This window comes from Arvicola amphibius, chromosome 2 (assembly GCF_903992535.2).
Source record: "Arvicola amphibius chromosome 2, mArvAmp1.2, whole genome shotgun sequence".
Lineage (NCBI taxonomy): Eukaryota > Metazoa > Chordata > Mammalia > Rodentia > Cricetidae > Arvicola > Arvicola amphibius.
The window spans coordinates 47234878-47255276 of record NC_052048.2 but is presented as its reverse complement, the minus strand read 5'-3'; the positions used below and the strand labels follow the sequence as shown (position 1 = coordinate 47255276).

At 46.0% G+C, this 20399-nt stretch overlaps 1 protein-coding gene across 1 annotated transcript in view; it reads left to right on the top strand.

Moving 5' to 3' along the window:
- Nucleotides 1-786: 786 nt before the first annotated feature.
- Nucleotides 787-20399, top strand: part of Gxylt2 (glucoside xylosyltransferase 2) — a 90374-nt gene continuing 70761 nt past the window's right edge. Inside the window, exon 1 of the mRNA XM_038320627.1 lies at nt 787-1067. Within this exon, the coding sequence (XP_038176555.1) occupies nt 787-1067 (281 nt within the window). The remainder of the gene's footprint in view (nt 1068-20399) is intronic.

The following is a 20399-nucleotide window of genomic DNA, read 5'->3' as shown; positions in this document are numbered from 1 at the left end:
CCTTCTCATTTTGCAAGCTTGGGAAAGCTCTGTGCTTATCTCAGGTTCACCAAGCCAGGGACTGTCAGATTTCAAATGTAAACCTTGCAAACCATTCTACAGTTGCGGTAGAGTACATGGATCCAGAGGGGGTTATATCCAGCAGTTATTCATTAGTGCCAAAAATTCTGCCCTGGGTCAAGAGGGACTGGGTTGGTGCCCAAGCCTGCGGGATAGATGGATGAAAACAATGATGGAAACGCGTATGGAATAAACAAACGCATGAGGGAACTGGGTGGAGTGGTGGATGGAAGGGGTGAGTGTGCGCAGTGAGGGAGCCGGCGGGACAACGAGTGAGTGGATGGGAGAGGGAGGCCTCAGTGAGTGGATGCCGGCTTGAATGGAGGAGAGACAGTTTGAGGATGACTGGGTGAACTGGAGAGTGAATCTGAGTGCGTGGGTGAGTATGAGTACTCACTGAATGAATGAAGTGAATGAATGAAGGTGTGGCGAGCCTGAGCTACCTGAGGTCTAGGCTCCTGGCAGCCGGTGGTGGGCTGCAGGGCCGCTACTCCACACACTACGGTAGGGAGGGCTGCTCCACCCGAGTCCTCACGGGCCTCCTCCCAGCCCTCCCCCTGCTTTTCATCTCCTCCCCCTCCACCTCCTCCCAATCCTCCTCCGCAGCCGCCAGCCTAGACCCCAGTCCCGGGCGAGCCAGCCTGGACGCTGCGCGCCGCCGCCGCCGCCGCCACGGGCCGCGATGCGCAGAGGGTCCCCGCCGCCCCGGGGCCGCCGCGCCGCACCATGAAGCTCCGCAGTAAGGCGGCAGCGCTGCTTCTCCTGGCGCTGGCGGTGCTGCTGCTAGCGCTGCTGTCCTTGCGCACCCGCCGCGACCCGGAGCCCCCTGGCTTCCCCGCGCTCCCCGAGGCTGCCCCTCAGCACCGCCACGCGCCGGTCCCCACGCGCCCTCCGGAGCCCCACGCCTTCCCAGGGGTCGCCGGCCGACGTTCCCCTAGGCGCCGGCCCCCGCGTCCGCGCCCCCGAGCCGGCCGCCCGCGCGCCGCCAGCCGCGAGAAGTTGGCGAGGTGAGTCGTGGCAGCCTGGATCCCTCCCATCTGGGGACGACCGTCTCGCTACCCGCACCGGTGCCAAGTTCAAGGGCGGCTTGGGGCTGGCTGGATGGGAGAAGCGGATTCCAAGTTTCACCCACTCTTTACCTCTTTCCACCCTGCGAGACACGCAGACCACCCTGGTGACACCCATGCCCCTCCATGAAGGAGTGTCAGGGAGAGTGGCTTGTAGATTTCGGGTCGCAAGTGTCAGGGCAAGGCGTCTGGTTGCATTCTTGCAAACATGTGCTCTTTGTTTAATTTTTCAAAAGCCATCGCCAGGCAACTGGAGCTCGTTCTCTTGTTTCACGAGAGAATTCAGATCTTGATGGAGTTGGAAAAGTTGGATGTTGAGCCAGGACTGGCTTGCGTTCTGTGCAAGCTCTGGTACCCGCATGCTGCCCGTGGAGCCGGCGTCTGGCTCAAATTGATTAGAAAGAAGTTTTGTTCTTGGGCAGAGTGGTGCGTGGCACGGGTAAGAGGCAGACTGGGGGTTTCCTGATCTCTGTTGGAGCTGCAGGACCGCCAAAGGCTCCCGCTGGGAAACCATCTTAACCTTCGACCCTGCCCTCTCCCCACACGAGGCGGTCCACGCGGCTGCCTTTCATCGCAGCTTTTTTTATCTTTGGTCTTGGCGTTACCGGATGCCCTCAGGTTAGGGATTCGCGTTCTTCTCCTTTGTTGTGGGGACGGTTTTGAACAGTCCCTGAGTCTTGTAGTTGGTATGTTTCCTCTGCTCTTTCTGAGCTGCTGTTTCTAACTGCTTTGCAACGACCGCATTCGCTGGCTCCTTAATTGCTTGAAACAAGTTGAAGAATTCTTTTTTTTACCATAATGACGAAGTCTGGGCGCTTTTTTTTTTTTTTTTAACTGTAGTTAAGAGAAACATGAAACCTTAAGAAGGAGCTGGGTCAGCTTTTCTCTCTCTACTTGGAATAAATGCACATGGATTTGTCAGGGGAGATAGTACCCTAGCAATCTCTTAATTTTTATTACTTTTTTATTACTTTGATTGTTTATTTTGTGTGTGCATGTTGAGGGAGGCATGTGTGGAGGTCAGAAGTCCTTGTTCAGAAGTCGTTTTATCTTTCCACTCGGTATGTGCTCGAAAATGAATTCAGGTCCTCAGGCTTGGCAGTAGGCACCTTTACCCTCTGAGGCATCTTGCCACCTCTCGTGGAAGCCCTTAAAGTTCTTACAACCCTTCTTGAGTTCTGAAAATCCACTTTTAAAAATCAGGCTATTTTTGTTGCATAATTAGTAGGACTTTTTTTCCCCCTCCAGTTTGCTGGGGTTTCTTATTTACACTAGATTATTTCAGAGTTAAGCTACAAGTTCATTATGATAAAAGCTGGCATCACTTAACACAAACAGTGTCAACAGCACCATGTGAAGATAGCTATTAATAATTATACATACACTGCAATCCATACAGTAATCCTTTGATAGTGGTCCACAAACTTCCCAGTATTAGAACTGTTGTACAACATCATGAAAACTTGTTTCAAATGTAGGTTCTCAGACCCCAGCTAGCCCTACAGAATCGTAAAACGTGGGAGCAGAGTCAGTAATGTGTGTTTTCACCTCCTTCCTTTACGCTCTGTGTGTACATACGTGTTTGTGCATATGAAGACCAGAGGTTGACATCCAGTGTCTCTCTCAATTCTCCCCATCATTTTTATTATTTTATTGTATTTTGAGACATGGTCTCTCACAGGACCAGGAGCTTGAAGATTTGGCTGCTGGCCAACTCTAGGGAGCCTCCTGTCTCCACCTCCCCAGAGCTGCAATGACAGAAGCTGGGGATCTGAGCTTAGGTCTTCGTGCTTGGGCCTGCCTGCACGTCTTCAATGGAGCCATCTCCTCAGCTTTGCTTTGGGGACAGAGCTGCTCCGTGATGCACCCATGAGTATTATCTGAGTTTTAGAGACTCTGAATCAGAAGGGCTGTTTGTGCAGGACTTGCGGGTAAGAGACGAGGCTAAAGACCAAGGCAGCCTGGGGCTGGGGAGAACCCGCTGAACCATTGCTGTCAGGCCACACAGTCTTGCCTGCAGTTATCACTGCACCGAACCTTTCTAAAGAAGCATCATGGATTCTTGGATGTGTCTCATCCTTCAAGGTGTTAGGAACATTGGGGCAGCATCCTCTTGTCATGGTCTGAACAAATTGGCTCTGACTCGCAGGAGATCATGAATAGAATCCCAATGGGCCCTAGAGAGAAGGTATATTGCCTCAGGCAACAGGATCCTGGAAACCATTTTTCTTTTGAACATATCTCCTCGATGATCATAGAAATGATGTCCAATGCCAGAGGAATAAAGAACTAATTCACAAACTCTGAAAAGTGCGAAGAAGCTGCCACCAGGCATCTCGGATTCAAATGCATAAACAGTCGGACATTTTCTGGGGACTGCTTTCTTTCTTTTGCTGCCTCCACACCAAGGGTAACTCAAGGTTCAAAGAGAAAAGGGAGCCGAAGGGCGAGATCCCCACCGACTCCTTTATTGCTTTTCAAACTCTGCCTGGGTGAAATTTTTGTGGTTGAGAAGGAATTTCATCTAGGGAGGGAAGAGAAAACCTTGTGGCTTAATCTTTTTATGTGGCCAGAATCCAGAGGAGATAGAGGCTGCGTGATCTCATGTCTCCTTCATGGTGAGGGTCAGATTTGTGGTTGTAGTGAGCAGAAAACTTGAGGGTGGATGGGACCCAGCCGGCCACCTGCTGACCACACAGTGCCCAGGCTGGCCCCCTGAGGGCCCTGCTGTAAGTGAAGTTCTGCCACGTCAGTGTGGGGAAGGAGGCCTTCGCCTTTCACATCTTGTTTTCATTTTCAGCGCATTTTCCATGGGCTTGCCTGGTTAGCAGGCAGACCCTACAATTTTAGAGCTAGCCATTTGTATGCGATCTGTCCTGTGGTGACTTCCTTCTATCTAAACATGAGGCCATGAGGGACGGTCTGGGCTTTCAAGTCACGGATGCAATCTCAAAGTGGACATTATCCTGGAAGTAACCATCACTGTAGAGCCCAACAAAATGAAATTCGCCTTCTGTTTTGGTTTATTGGTGGTTCGTACCTGGCTGGCTTCCAAAAAGAATTTGAGGTGACTACAGTAAAAGATACATATGCAATAAAGTCATTAAAATAGCTGAATAAGAAGGTCATGGGGGGGGGAGTAATAAGTGCTGTTTGCTAAAAATCGAGACGACTATTACTGAAGGAGTAAGTGCTAAATTTAGTTGTAAGCTTCCTGGCAGCCAAATGAAAAAGGGAACATGGTGAGCTGCCCAATCTTCAGTAAATGATAAGAACTTTGCTAAGAGATTTTTTTTAAAAAAAATGAAGCTAAATTCTAAAATAAGTGTTTTCCTTGTGAATAGATTTCAGACTTTAGAAGACTATATTTCCATTTTGCTTCAGAAAACTCCTTGAGCCTTCACGTGGAAAAGGAAGTTTAATGTAGCTGGGGATCAGCAATATAAAAAAAGAATAAAGCTGAGTGTTGGGTCGCTGAGCCGAGCACTTGGCATGCTGGGCTGGCATGAGCACCCAAGTTTGGATCTGCAGAACTCAGGTCTAGATGCACACGGTAACTCTTACCATCCCAGCTCTTATATATTGGGATGGGAGGCCGAGAAAGAAGAATCCCCCAGAAACTTAAGGACTAGCTAGCCTGGCTTATACACCTGTCTCAGACACGGTGGAAGGCGAGGACATTCCCGAGGTTATCCTTCGTCTTTTCTTCATCTGTAAAGAAATGAGCAGATTGATCCAAAGTTTCCTGAGATCTCTTCCAGCTCTAACATGATGATCCTGTGATGAGCACGTAAGTTCATCAGCAAGATTGCACCCATCGCTGTCACGGGCTGTCACTCATGAGATCAGCTCCACACTCCCTGCACTGTCTCACTGGTTGCTCAGACTCAGAACGTTCCTTGACCTCTATTCTTTGTCTTCTGGGGGTAGCCTGTTTTCACTTAAAATAGGGCTCCTTTCAGAAAAAAAAAATGCTGCAGGTATTTATTTTGTGTGTGTATGTGCATGAGCTTGTCACATCGTGCATGTGCGGGGGTCAGAGGTCAGAGGTCAGAGGACAGCTTGTAGTAGCTGGTTCTCTCCTTCCACCATGAACTCAAGCTGTCGGGTTCGGCGGCAAGCTCCTTGCCTGCTGACTCTCTTGCCAGTCCCTAAAATGTTGTTTCTGAAAAAGACTTCGGCTCCCTCCTGGTCCCGTGATATGCCTCTGTCAATATACTCCACAGTTGTTGGGCAAATGTTTCTGGCACACAGACCGCTAGGCACTTGCTGTGCAGGGGAGAATGGAGTCTCCGCCCACCTGGGATTTGAAGCGAGAGGAGACAATGGAGAAGCTGCTGGTTGCACTTGGCCGCCTCCCCAGCCACCCCAGTGAGAGGAAACACATCCTTGCTCCTCACCAGTTTCCTGCGGTTCCCTTTGATCTTCGAGATGAGTCTTGTCAGAGGGTTCATGCCTGAACAAAGGTCTCAATAAACAGAGATGATGTCATGTAGCAGAATCTATCTGTTGCCCTCTCAGAATTAGATGCCGGCCTTAGAGGACAGTCATGACCTCAAGGACTTGAGCAACATGTATGATGTTATGCAGCTTGAGTCTTGATTCTCTTTACAGCTCATTTTCTAATCATGTGTAAGCACATGCGAGTGTGTGTGTGTGTGTGTGTGTGTGTGTGTGTATTCATGTGCATATGGTCTAGAGCACATGTGTTAGATAGTTCAAGGACAATTTTCCAGACTGTTATTTCTTCCTACCATGTGGGTCTCAGGTATTGAACTCCATTTGTCCAGCTTAGTCGCAAGTGCCTTTTACCGAATGTGGCATCTTGTGGACCCTAGAACTCAGCTTTGTTGTCTGACACACGCCCACTCCCACTCAAGTTAGTCCTATTAGCTCAGCCACAAAACATGCTTCCCACCATCTCTACCACCTCCCTGGGTACTGCTCTCCACCTCCTTTGGATCACTGCAGAAGCCTACTCTAGTTTGAGTGGGTCTACTCTAGCACCCTCTATAGTTCATTTTCCATATAGCTATTGAAATAATCTTGAACAAGTTAGACCAAAGCAGGTCACTATGCCAGCTTAAAGCTATCCAGTGTGTGTGTGTGTGTGTTCCCATCACACTAAGAATAAAATTCTTGGGTGGGAGAGATTAGTCAAGCTGTAAAAGCATGTTCCTTGTAAGGTTGATGACCTAAATTAGATCTTCAGGATCCACATAAAATGTATTTCCAGCCATCCTAGGGTGAGATGAGAGGTGGAGACAGAATTGCCCAGAAAGTTGAGGACTAGCTAACCTGGTTTATGTAGCATACCATCAGAAACAAGCGAGACCCTGCCTTGGCAAGATAGGAACCCCCCCCAAAGTTGTCCTGTCACCCCCACACTTGTGCATGTCCTCACATAAATAAATCAACTTTGAGCCCTTGCCCATCTCAGCTTCTCTAAGCCCTGCCCTCATCCCTTTCTGTTCTCCCTCAGTCACTGGACTGCGTTCCTGTTCACATCCTCATCCAGCAAGGGGCCTCACTTTCAGGTCTATGTTCCAATGTCTTATTAACAAAGATGCCTTCCAAGCTGTGCATATCTGGACTTCCCATCCCTCTAGATCTCCTAGCTCATCCTGGTCCATAGTTGGTTTTTGTTGCATACAAAGCTGTGCGAGCACTGTGTTTGATTTACTCCTCCCATCTCTGGTGCACTGCCTGCGTCATTAATCACTTATCCCTGAGTGCTAAGGCAGAGATGACCTCATGGTGGGTACTCCGTGAGTATTTATGGACCGAACTAGAGAACAGAGGCAGGGTCCACATTGTCCCAGCCAGTACCCAGCCTCTGCGACTTGTAAGATCTTCTACTGCTGGGGTTCAACTGTGTTGATGAAGTCATATTGAGACATTCTTATTAATGTTCATTTAGAGTCCCTGTTCCAGGGTCCCATTCAGCAGACTTTGTTGTATGTTGTCATCTTTTAAAGCTGGACACTGCAGTCGTTTCTTAGACTGCCTATTTCTGACAGGTTTGGGTGGGGCTTGCTTTTAGGTTTTGCCGTAGGCATTTAAGGATCTGGCCACCCGGGAAGAACACTGGTCGGTTATTTGGGAAGGTCTCCTTACCAGAATACTTAAAATAAATATTTTACTCATGATAGTCTCAGGTTATAGAGCTTTAGAAGAAAAACCATCTACACTATAGTGTTTCTCATGGGTGCTCTGTCTACAGGATTCACAACAGGCTGGGTGTGGTAGTGTACATCTTTATTCCCAGCTCTGACGAGGCAGAGGCAGGCAGATCTCTATGTGCTAAAGGGCAGCATTTTCTACATAGACAGCTCTAGGCCAGCCAACGTTACAAAAAACAGCAGCAGCAACAACAAAAGCCTGATAATTTGGGCCTGGTCACCTGACTGAGGTGGCACTTGCTGGGTTTCTGCTCTGGGCAGTTGCCCTGTCCTGTCTCCCTTCCTGTTCTGTATACAGGAAGGAAACATGACCCACAGGTGAGGTGTGTGGAGTTTGCTCGGATCCTGGAAGGCCGAGGATTAGCATGGCTTACTTGAGGTCCTCCTGCAGGACATTGCTGTCTCTTCCAGTGGTCACTTACTCCCTTGTTCCTCTCAATCTGGACACAAGAACCTCCATGCTCTCTTTGGGTTGAGCCTTCATATGGCTGTTCTGTTGCTAAAACTGTTCCCATTTTGTCCACTAGGAGCTCATCCTGTCCTTGACTGCATGTCTCCTGAATGAATTTTTGGTTTGGCTTTGTGTTAGGTGGTCAATCAAGCCTGGGATCTCACATATAATGAGCAAGCGCTCTCCCACTGAGCCACAGACAAGCCTGGTTTTATCTGTAGTTGGGAATTGGGTACTTCTTTACTCTCTGGCACTATGGTAATTCGTGTGTGTTCGGGGAGGGGACAGGAATAGTACTTGTAACTAAGAGCTGGACACTAGGCATGCTCGCTTGTAGTGTGAAGCGGCGGGGCTGCATCCCGCCACCCGGCTGCCGGCTAACTTTACACCCGAAATAATTACACGGAAACTGTATTCTTTTAAAACACTGCCTGGCCCATTATCTGTAGCCTCTTATTGGTTAATTCTCACATCTTCCTTTAACCCATATTTAGTAATCTGTGTAGCACCACGAGGTGTGGCTTACCAGGAGAGATCTTAACCTGTGTCCATCTCGGAGAGGAGAAGCATGGAGACTCACTATGGCGACTGCCTGAAGCGTCTCCCCCACTCTACTTCCTTGTTCCCACAATTCTGTTCTGTCTACTCCACCTACCTAATTTTCTGTCTCTTAAAGGGCCAAGGCAGTTTTCTTTATTAATTAACCAATGAAAGAAACATAGACAGATAACTCTCCTCCATCACTCGCTAATCTTGAGATGCTATTTCTTAGATGCCTTCAAGCTGAAAGAGCAAAATATATATTATGTGTTTATACTTATCTGTGGATTTGCATACTTAAGTCTTTTCATATATGAACATCAATGTTTACGTTTAGCTAAACATGGGTTCCTGCTGATGTCTCCAGCTCTAACTTGTGAATCATCCTTGCCTCCTTCTCTCCCATATACAGGAGAGGGGTGCTTTAATTTCCCAGAAGCTCCAGTGGAGTTTCTCTCTCATCCCATTGGCTTTGCTTGATTGCCTGTAATTTGGAGGAAGGGAGTAGGAAGGAATGGAAGAAGATCAGATTCAGGTCAGATCAGCTAGTTGATGTAAGCTAAGCAAGTCTCATCCGTTGAGACTACTTGTGCCCCCTGGGGGAGCGTGTATGGTAGATGTTGTTCTTGGCATCTGTCTTAGGGTTTCTATTGCTGTAAAGAGGCACCCTGACCATGGCAACTCTTATAAAGGAAAGCATTTAATTGGGCTTGACTTACAGTTCAGAGATTTAGTCCATTATCATCATGGCGAGAAGCATGGTGGCATGTAGGCAGACATGGTCCTGGAGAAGCAGCTGCGAGTTCAACATCTGGATCTGCAGGCAGCAGAAAGAGAATGAGTCACATTAGGCCTGGCTTGAGTTTCTGAAACCTCAAAGCTCCACCCCCCACCCTGTGACACATTTCCTCCAACAATGCCACACCTACTTCATCAAGGCCACTTGTCCCAATAGTGCCCATTCTTATGAGATAGTGACCGTTTTCATTCAAACTATCATAGCATCTGATTTCCATTTCCTGAGTACCTCCACAATTATTGTGTGAGCCACACTCCGCAGATGAGGTAAGCCCAGATGGCAGCCCATTCTTTCTGAAGTGTAAGCTTTGTGTATCCAGGACCAAGCACACCAACCCATTCATTTCTCTTGCTACAGTTACTTTGCCCAAAAGGATCAACTTACAACATTGACAGAAGACTCCGTCTTCTAGATCTAGCCAGAGGAATAGCCCCAGCTGCTCCTGAGGAAATCAGCTGTAGGACGAAAGCTTCGTGAGGGGCAGTAGAGAAAGAAAAAGAAGGTGCTCCCAGCACTCGGGAGGCAGAGGCAGGCGGATCTCTGAGTTCGAGGCCAGCCTGGTTTACAAGAGCTAGTTCCAGGACAGGCTCTAGAAACTACAGGGAAACCCTGTCTCGAAAAAAAAACAAACAAACAAACAAAAAAAAAACAAAACAAAAAGAAGGTGCTATATTGGTTACCTTTTTAATTGTTGTGACAAGCAACTAGAGTAAGCGTTTCATTTAGCTCACAGTTTGAGGGTACACTCCATCATGGCAGGGACATTATTGTAGCAGGAGCCAGAGACAGATGATCACATAGCAGCTCCAGTCAGGGAGCAGAGAGCTGAATGCTGATGCTCAGCTCACTTTCTCCTCTTGATGCAGTCCAGGACTGCAGACAGAAGAATGGTGCCGCCTACACTTAGGGTGGCTCTTTGCCCTTCAATTAGGCTAGAAACTCCATTACAGATGCACACAGATGCTTGTTCCATTATGACCCTAGCTCCTGCCATGTTTACAATCAGTATTAACCATCATAGATTAGTATTGAGTACTTGGAGAACACTGTTGAGTCTCAGAATCAACAGAGAGATTCATCCAGCCTCGGCTCCTCCTGTTACACCTGCTAGAGCTGCAGTCTCTCTTATTTACATCTGGAGTCATCTTATCTGAACTAGGTTTTCCTAATCAAAATCTTGGAGTCATTGATGGAGCAAAGGGGAGTGGTTTCGGGACAAAAGGGCATGGTTTCCTGGTACACAGGAAGTAAGAGTCACTTTGTATGCTTGATTGCATACCAAGCTGTAGGCGATTTATAGGTAGGTAACCTCTGACCCACTGAGAAATCTGGACTGCATTGAGAGTATGGAAACCCACACGGGGTGGAGATGCGAGGCAACATAGTAGGCACAGAGGCACTGGACTGGGACGAGGAGGGAGCAACTGTGGTTCCAAGGTCATCTCTATCTTCCACCCACAGCTCTGTCCCAACCCTTCTAGCTTCCAGAACCTAGTAAACTCCCCTGTTGTCTGGATCTGGTTTGGGTTGTGTGTCTATCACTTACCCCAAAATAAACACAGCTAACTTGTACTCGCAGCACCTGTTCTTAACACCTTTACTAAACGCAGTCAACACTGGGCAAGTTCACGCCTCCACACACATACACAGGCAAAATTCTCTGGAAGAAAACTTGATCACAGTTTTATTTTTCTGAAGAACCTTTATATTTTCATCTATAATAAAATAAATAGACAAAATTGTACAGTGCCTGTATCTGTATTTTATACCAATGTAAAAATTAAACAAAAGATGAGAATTTTATTGATGATAAAGTTCATTTTCTATTTTTCCAGAATACTTCCCAGCGTTTGGCTAATTTCAGATTATGAAGTTCTGAAAACTATGCCCTGGGAAATAGTTGTTTTCTTGACTTGGTTACTTATTGGCTGCTTTTTTTGTTGCCCAGTGGAAAAATAGTTACAAAGAAACCCTGCCTAAGGAAGGGTTCCCTGTGGCTCATAGTTGGAGGGTTCCAGTCCATTCTCCTGAGTCAGCTGATCACACTCCATCCACGGTCAGGAAGTAGAGACGGACGCTGGTGCTCAGCTCACTTTCTCCATTTTATTCAGTCCAGGACCTCAACCCAAGGGGTAATATCCCCTACATCATTGGTAGATAGGTCTTTTTCACTTTTTTTTTGGTAATACCCTCACAGATGCATCCACATGTATGTTTCCAGTCAAGCTGGCAGTAAAGAGCATCTTTATTGAAAGCCCCTGATTTTGTCACAGCAGAGTGATTTCAGTGTGTTTAAATGTGACTCTTATTTGATACCATGACTGTTAATACACAAAATATTGTAATCTCCTAGCAGAAATGCATATTGTACAATATGAGACCCACATCTTCCATAAGACATAAAGAATACATTATCAAATTATGACTTCTGAATCTTTGGATTCGGGAACTGAAGTCTGGAGAAGTCAGACAGGATTGATATAGAACATCTGGTACAGGGCTCACTCACAGCCCTCCTCAGAGTATTTTGTTGTCCTAGGACACTATCCCTGCCCACCACTTGTTGGGAGTTAAACTATAACTGAACCCAGATGCCTCCTGTGTGATTTTGAATACATCAATCTTAAGGAAACCTTGGCTTTCTCACAGGCTCACTGGTAAAATGAGATTATGTAAGTGAAGTGCCAGAATAAGGCACAAAGTATCAGCATAGAACATGAAGTACCAGCATAGGGCATGAAGTGCCAACATAGGACACAAAGTACCAGAATAGGACATGAGGTACCAGCATAGGGCACCAAGCGACAGCATAGAGCATGAAGTACCAGCATAGGGCACCAAGCGACAGCATAGGGCACCAAGCGACAGCATAGAGCATGAAGTACCAGCATAGGGCACCAAGTGACAGCATAGGGCACCAAGTGACAGCATAGGGCACCAAGCGAAAGCATAGAGCATGAAGTACCAGCATAGGCCGTGTGGCACAAGGAACTGTGAGTGCTAGTGAGGGCTCAGAGGCACATTCAAGCAGACTCTTTTGAAGGGGGAAGAGTTCAGACTTGAGGACACTGAGACTTGCCTTCCATGTGTATGAATGGTCGCAAGGCCCTGCCTCTTGACTGATGTCTGATAGAGTGGAGGAGACAGAACCCTTCATACTGACTCCTGGAGAGTTTCAGATCAGTATCCTGGCCAACTAGAACTTTGATGTCTCTTCAAGGACACAGAATCAGTTGGTTTAATCTTAGAAAGTAGGGTGGAGGCTACATATTCCCTGAGAATTAAGCAGTGTGCTTGAGAGCCTCCATGCAGGATCTTGTCCATGGTATATCTCCTCAGGTCCATGGCTGTGACTGACACAAGCCTTTGTGCTCTATTTCTTTCCTCTCATTTTTCTGAGAACTTCAAGGTCTTAACGTTGTCAGACTAGTGACCCTAAATTTATACACGTTCAAGTAATCAATTCTTTATTGATTGAGAGAGTGGGTTAATGGAAACCTGGGTCATTTTCTGAGAATTTTATGAAGCACACCCGCCCTTTAATTTGCTTTACAACAAATTAGAGCTTGTATGCTGAACTGTCTTCCAGCCTGATTTGGGCATGAATACAACATATTTAGAGAAACACGAGAATGTCTGATAAAGATAATATTGAATTATAATCATGATGTGTCGGGGACCAGCCTTGACAAAAATACCACTTGCCATGGTAGGGACATGGGGATCAGAAACATAAGAAAAGAGTATGAAGATGCAAAAATAATAAAACAGAAACATAGAATAGTATCAGGAGGGAGTTCCAGTGAATACTGACATTACCCACGTTTAATTTCCAATTGTTTAAAATACCCCAACCCCAAGAGGTAGGAGTAATATTAAAAAAAAACTGCATTAACATGATACAAGGAGATGAACAGACCAGTTGAATGTCAGGAGCTACATCCATAGTTAAATATTCTGTTACTAGGACAAAACAAGTCACAGTCACACCCTAGACCAAAACATTCTGTGAGAAAACCATTCTGTTGGTGGAATCCAATGTATCTCCTTAGGGGAACTGGAACCTTAGTTGGATCCTTAGACTTTTGTTTGAGGTAGAAACATCTACTTCTCTATTCCTGAAATGCAAGGTTGGATATTAGCCACACCTGTTGACAATAACCTTGAGAGAGCAGAAGTCTCTGATCTAAATCTGGGTTGGACCTTTGTTTGAGGTAGAAACAGACAATAACCTTGAAGGGATAGAGGTAAGTTCCAACTCTCTGACCTTTGATCAATGTGGAAATAAGCTCACATTTTTGGGTCTTCACAATGATGATAATGACTACTTACTTCATCCATACTTTATGCACAGAACTGAGCCAGGCATGCGGCACATGCCTGTAATCCCAGCACTAGAGTGAACGGGATGACAGAGAGAGACAAATGGAGAGAGAGACCACCAGCCATGTATGGTACTATTCTAGTTAGCTTTCTTCTGCATGATAAAACACTGACCAGACCAAGGGAGAAAAGGTTTTATTTAGTTTATAGGTCACAGTCTACCATCAAGGGAAGCCAAGACAGGACCTGGAGGGAGGAACTGATACAGATGCCAAAAACAAATATTGGTTTGTGCTTTGTAGTTTGCTTGGCCTGCTCTTATACAACCCAAGGCCACCTGCCCAGGAGTGACCCCACCACAGTGGGCAGGGAGTGGGCCCACCACATCAATCATTAATCAAGAGAGCACCCCCACAGTCATGCCCATGGGTCAGTCCAAGGGAACTGATTTCTTAGTTCAGATTCCCTCCCCCCAGAGTTGACATCTGAAGCAAACTATGATAGGTATGAAATATGTTGTAGGGTCACTTCATTTAATCTCCACCATCACCTGGCAGGTCACTTCTGGCCCTGGCCAACCCAGAACAGCTTCCCTAGCAAGCAGTAGGTTTCCAGACCCCTCCCCATCCCCAATATCACTTCATCACGAACACAAACTCTGCCACTGCAAAGGAGACAAAGGCCCAGTTACAGGTGTGACCAGGACCATCCTTCCCCTGTCCTTAAGCTTTGTGTGAGTGACATTCTTAGGTGCTTTCCCCCAGTGGAACAGTTGCCATCAGATCCAGGCTTGTGCCCTTGGGTCCCAGGCATATCTGCACTCTCTGATGGCCTCACCTGGGACCTGTGCCTGAAACTTAAGAGGCTTTGGTCCAAACCTCAGGGACCAAGAACTGAAGAGCAGTTCTCCTATAGTATAATTGAGGTGCTCTTACCTGAAACTCCTAAGGATGACAAAGGCCAGCAGACATCCAGTATCACCCAAGTGTCCGTTTTACAGATAGAAAGCCCCAGGGTAGAGGTGGTGAAAGCTTTTGCCCTAGATAGTACAGCCAAAAATTAGACCTAGAAATTGTACCATGTCTATGAGCCTCAAAGATCAAAACTGCTAAACACATGCTGTTCGTGGGGACAAATCCCATATTCTGAACCCTTTATCACTATTGAGAATACCTTTGGAAAAGATCTCTTTGATACAGTCTCTCCCTTTTCTTTTAATTGAAATGTATACTTATATAAAGTCAGTTAAAAAAAAGCCGTCCCTTTTCAGCTTAAAAAAAATTGTAGGATCAGTGAGACAGATGAGTGGATAAAGGTGCTTTTTTTCTCTGAGCTCAACATGTGGGCTGTGACATATACGTTTCTGCATGCGTGCATGTGCGTGCACACACACAAAATAAATGGTTAAAATCTTGTTATAAAAAATAAAATGTGCATGTATTCACACCCTTACATATATTGTATATCGTTCTTAAAAACCAAAATGTAACAGTGATTATGAAACCGATTATGACCGTTCCCCTTGTGCTTGTCTGTGTTTCCGAAGCTTTCTGTAATAGATATGTGTGTTATTGTTATGTGATACCCTTTGGGGAGAAGTAAACAAATGTCTACTGACTCCAGATAAGAAACTGATGAGAGAACAAAGTAAGGTTACCACTGAAGTCCACCTTGGGACATGGGGGACTCAAAGGCAGCTGTGTTACCAAAAGCTCACTTCAGCATTGTGACAGTCCTCAAAAGCTAGAACCCTGGGATTCATTGGACAGCTTGCTGGTAGCTTGACTGGAAGGAGAGGCCCTGCTTCTCAGAAGTCCTGACTGCTTGGGTGACCTTGGGGGAGGAGGCACGTTGTGAATCTGCTAAGTTTCTGGGACTTCCTGAGAGTGAACTAACTGTTCACATACTTAGTGGAGTTTTTTTTTAATTTAATCTTTAATGTGTATGGGTGTTTTGTCTGCATGTATGGGTATTTATGCCTACACAGGCCAGAAAAGGGCATCAGATCTTGTGGAACTGGAGTTACTGCCATGTGAGAGCTAGGAACTGAACCTTAGTTCTCTGGAAGAGCAGCTAATGTCTGAATCATTGAGCCATCTCTCCAGCCCCTACAATTTGGGTCTTCATACACTCCCTCCAGGACAGAATATTTCAGCTTAGAGTATGAACAACCCCCCTAAACTAGAAGTTTATAAATGACCATAAATATGAAAATCTTGTTATTTACCTGAGGCATAGGAGGATGGGAAGTTCCTGGAGAGGCCATTTCTCCTCCACCTCCCACTGAAGGCGGTGACTCATTCTTTTTCAGGGGCTGAGATAAACATTTTCTGGTTCTATGTAACCTCTGATCCTCCTCCCTCCCATGTCAAGTGCCATTTATTTCAAGCTCACTCTGCTGGTTCATATTTCAAGAATCCAAAAAACATCCTAATTTGAACAGAAGGGAGGGTGGAGAAATCAAATCTCCTGTGTCAGGAACAATTCCAAGGCAAAAAAAAAAAATGAAATTAGTGTCAGTCAAGGGACCATCATGGAATTCTGAAATAGAAAGAGAAAGAAAGAAAGATGTTAGGTAATGGCAGAGCATTGGTTTGGTGTGTTGTAGGAATGATGCCCTACATAGGAGAACCTGGGAAGGGGCCCTGGGTGGGAGCTTTATTAGTCAAAAGTGCTCTTTCTAACTCACTTGTGTAGCATGCTTAGCATAATGATTGGAAGCATGACCTCTGCCACCTAGATCTGCTGCAGAATGTGAGCTTATCATTTGGAAAGGGCTTTAGAGATTCCGTTAGCTAAGGATATCAAGAAGAAGTTAGACTTGAGAGAAGCATTAGTCTGAGGCTTGGTGTCCTTAGGAGAAGAAAGGACAAGTGACATACATAGACCAGGTGCACTGCTACATGCCTGTAATCCCAACACATGGGAAGCTGAGACAGGAGGATTACAGGTTTGGAGACAGCCTGGCATACATAACAAGCCTATCTCCAAAGGCAATATGTACTTTAATTAAAATAAATTAAAAAAAGAGGAGAGAAAGAATCGAGGGAGGGAAGAGACTCAAAACCAAAGGGCTCAATGGGGAAATGTACCAGGTACAGTGACAGTTGAGTGTCACAGCTACACTTTCAGAACTCTGAGCATTGCTGGGAACCTAGAAGCTAGAGAGAGACCAGGAAACAGTCTTCTCCTTATGTAATGGTAAAAATAAAATGCTACGGATCCCAGAGGGGAACAGTGGTAGAAATGCTGCAGGTCCCCAAGTGGCAGCAGTGGGCAGCAGGCACGAGACCACGGTGGGCCACGAAGGCAGCCAGGTCCCAGGCAGGGTGCCACGTGGCAGGTGAGAGACTGAGATGGATAGGCATGTCATGCAGAGTGAGGTTGGATATTTATTTAGTGGGTTATGGAAGGGAAAGGGGAGAGGGGAAAGAGCAGAGAGAGAGAGAGAGAGAGAGAGAGAGAGAGAGAGAGAGAGAGAGAGAGAGAGAATGGGGGAAGGAGGCACAGCAGCAGCTACCTCTTTGAGAGAGAGACAGAAAGGAAGGAGCTCAGACTGCAAGTGGAAGGAAAATCTGCCTGCCTCAGTGGTGGAGGGTGAAGTGGATGGGGCTTGTCTCTTAAAGGGACAGGTCAGACCATTACACCTTACCCTTTGGAAGAAGCTTGGCCAATCCATACCTTGATTATATCTCTTGGCAGCATAAGAGAATTATTTCTGTTGAGTTAAACCACCAAGAAGTGGGCAGGGAAACCTGGCCTCTTAAGTGTGTTCCCTGGGTTTGGTTGCTTGCTGTGACACTCACTAATCGCACGGCATGTGTATGTGTGCAGAGATGTAGAAAGCAAATGCACACATATCCCCACACAGACGTGGCTACTCACTTCAGACATCAGACACCTACACTGCATTAGCCCTAGACTTTGTTTAGGAACTCAGCCATGTTTGAGATACCATGAACCAAATTTAAAATGTACTGTTCATAATTAATGCATTCATCAAATAATTTTATTGAGCCCCCCATGGCAGCCTTTTGGCATGCCTTTGACATTATTCATATTCTACCATGACTCCAAGGCAAACCGTCAGCTTGGTTGCCTTGAAAGATTAATGATTCTTGATTTGACTCCAAACCACGGGTCATTAAAAGTGATTTAAAAGTCTAAGTAAAGTTCTCAGTGTCGTGTCTGACTTCCACGTCAAGGTCTGGTCACAGCTTCAGTGGGGAAGTGTTTGGTGTTCATTCATGTTTCTAAAGCCTGTGGATTAGGGCTGAGGGGACAGCTCTGACAGTTAAGTCTGAGCTACACAAGGAAGAAGACCTGCGGTCCGTCCCCAGCAGCCCTGTGGGAAACACGCACTTGAAATCCGAGCTCTGGGGATTCATTTGCTGGCCGGCCTAGCTGACTTGGCAAGCTCTGTATTCCAGTGAGAGACCCTGTCTCAAAAAAACAAGATGGCTCTTAAGGAAGAATGACATTTTGAGGTGGTCCTCTGGTCTCTCCATATATGAACACACACATGGACACATACACAAGTAAAATCTATGGATTTTCAAGAGTGTTTGTGACTGTCATTGCCCACATGTGACTTGGATGGAATTCCACATCAGCTGATTGCCTTTCCAGACGCCGTATTTAGTGTCTCCACTTCTCCACCCGCCACTCTGGTTCCTTCACATCCTTCTCTCACACCCAAATAGCCAAATGGGTTCAGCGAAGCATTGCAGTAGAGAAACATTTCCAGATTTCTCTTGCCTATGGTGAGTGTAATCAGCTTCTCAGACTTTATCTTCTGCAGGGCACTTCTGCCTTTCCTTCCCCGAGTAAGGCTCCTTGCTGGCAGTCTAAGAAGTGTGGTCTTGCGTGCTGCTTCCCCTGGCCCTATCACAGCATCAGGCTTGCCTGAGTTAATTCTGCTTGCCAGTTAAGGGGCACTCTGATAAAAGGGTGACAGGAGGCAGCAGGGAAGAGGGGCCGAGCAGAACCAATTACCCGCTTTAATAATTCAGTGTGTTTCTTAGTAATAGGCTACAGAGTAAACAGCACTACACATAAATGCCGCTTTCCATTATTTATACACTCCAGAAATGGAAGTTTAATTAAGTCGCACACTTGAGACTTCGAAGCGATTAAGGATCTGCTTGTCTCAGACAGCAGGCAGGGGAGGTGTGGGAGCCTTGGCTCCCCTCTGAGCTGCCTCTGGGGTTCTAAGGATCATTTTTCATGTGAGTGTGGGGAGGCTGGAGCTGGACGATGGGGGCAGCGACTTCCAGGCTCGCTCAGGCCACATTTGTTATTGCTGTATTACCATGGCCTGCTTTCAGTTTTTTCCTACAAAAAAATCTATGTGATAAATCTGAGTACATCTGTTTATTAATAACAGCAGTGCTACAGTTTAATTCCAGTACTTTTAGACACATATATGCTGTCATGATTTTTAGTTTACTTATAAAATTGTGCAACCACCACCCCTGTTTAATTACAGAAAATGTTTATCGCCCCGAAAGAAACTATACCCACTGAGTTATCCTCACATTTTGCTGTTGTCTGTTTCCAGACATGTTCTAGTACATATTGGTCGTCATTCCTTTTTATTGTGAAATAATATTTCATTGTGTAGCTCAGCACATTTTATTTAAACATTTGTCTCCTGAAGGATATTTAGGAAGGGCTTGGTGATCATGGTTATTGCTGGTGTAGACATTTGTGTACAGATTGTGTGTAGACACATGTTTTCAATTCTTGTACATAGCTTTGCGCGAAAGTGCTGAGTCGGGTGGTGCGCTCTATATTTAGAATTTTTAGGAGCTGCCAGTTTTCTAGGGTGTCTATCATAGTTTATAATGCCACCAGCTGTGCTGGAGGGCTCCAATTCTCTAAGTATCTTTATTTATCTTTGTGGTGCTGGGATCAAATCCAGAACTCTGCACGTGCCAGGTTAGCAATATACCACTGAACTGTATCTAGAGACAGGGTTTCTCTGTGTCGTCCAAACTGGACTGAACTCACTGTACCTCAAACTCATGATCCTCCTGCCTCAGCCTCCTGGATCTGTCTTCCTTCCTTCTTTCCTTCCTTCCTTCCTTCCTTCCTTCCTTCCTTCCTTCCTTCCTATCTTCCTTTCTTTTTTCTTTTCTTTCTGTAAAGATACCCCCATGACACCAGGCATTGGTAGCGCGGGAGGCAGAGGTAGAGGCAGGAGATCTCTGTGAGTTCAAGGCCTGCCTGGTCTACAGACTGAGTTCCAGGATAGTCAGGGCTACCCGGAGAAACCCTATCTTGAAGAAAAAATAAACAAACAAAAAGCCAAAGAACAAAACCCATGCCAGTACCGGGAATGGCTGTAATCACACAGGTGGGTGATGATTGACAGAGAGCAAAATGCTGTTGCTGGTTTTTGGCCGAGTCCTCTTCCCTCCAAGGTTCTGCTGAGGGTCCAATATCTACTGAAGGAGGATCAAGCAATATTAGAATGGTGTTCAAGGCATAACCACACAAGACTAAGACTTCACCATTGACACTGTTGGAAAAGGGCTGGGAACGGAGAGCCTGTGCCACGGTGACCCGGCACTGCACTGTCCTTCATCCCTGGTGAATGGGGGAGCAGTTATGTGAGACCCCAACTCCATGATGCCATTTCACAAGTGGCTCAGTCCTGTTTGTTTTACTTATTTTTCCATGGCCCATTTTCTCAGGAAGGCCTTGGGTAGATTTGAGAAGCTAGCAAAACTAAGACTTTCTTAATAAGAGGGTTGATATTAACCAGTGGTTCCATTATAAGAACACAGTCTAAAGAAATAGTGCAGAAGAAGAAAAATCTACTGGCTACAACTCCTTGGCACAAGCTTTTGAAATAATATAATAATTAGAAAGAATCAATGAGAAAAATGATTGTAAGTAATGGTATTTCCTTGGGTAGAATAGTGGATAGCTATTAAAAACAATAGTTATACAACCTTAAAGACAAACAAGAA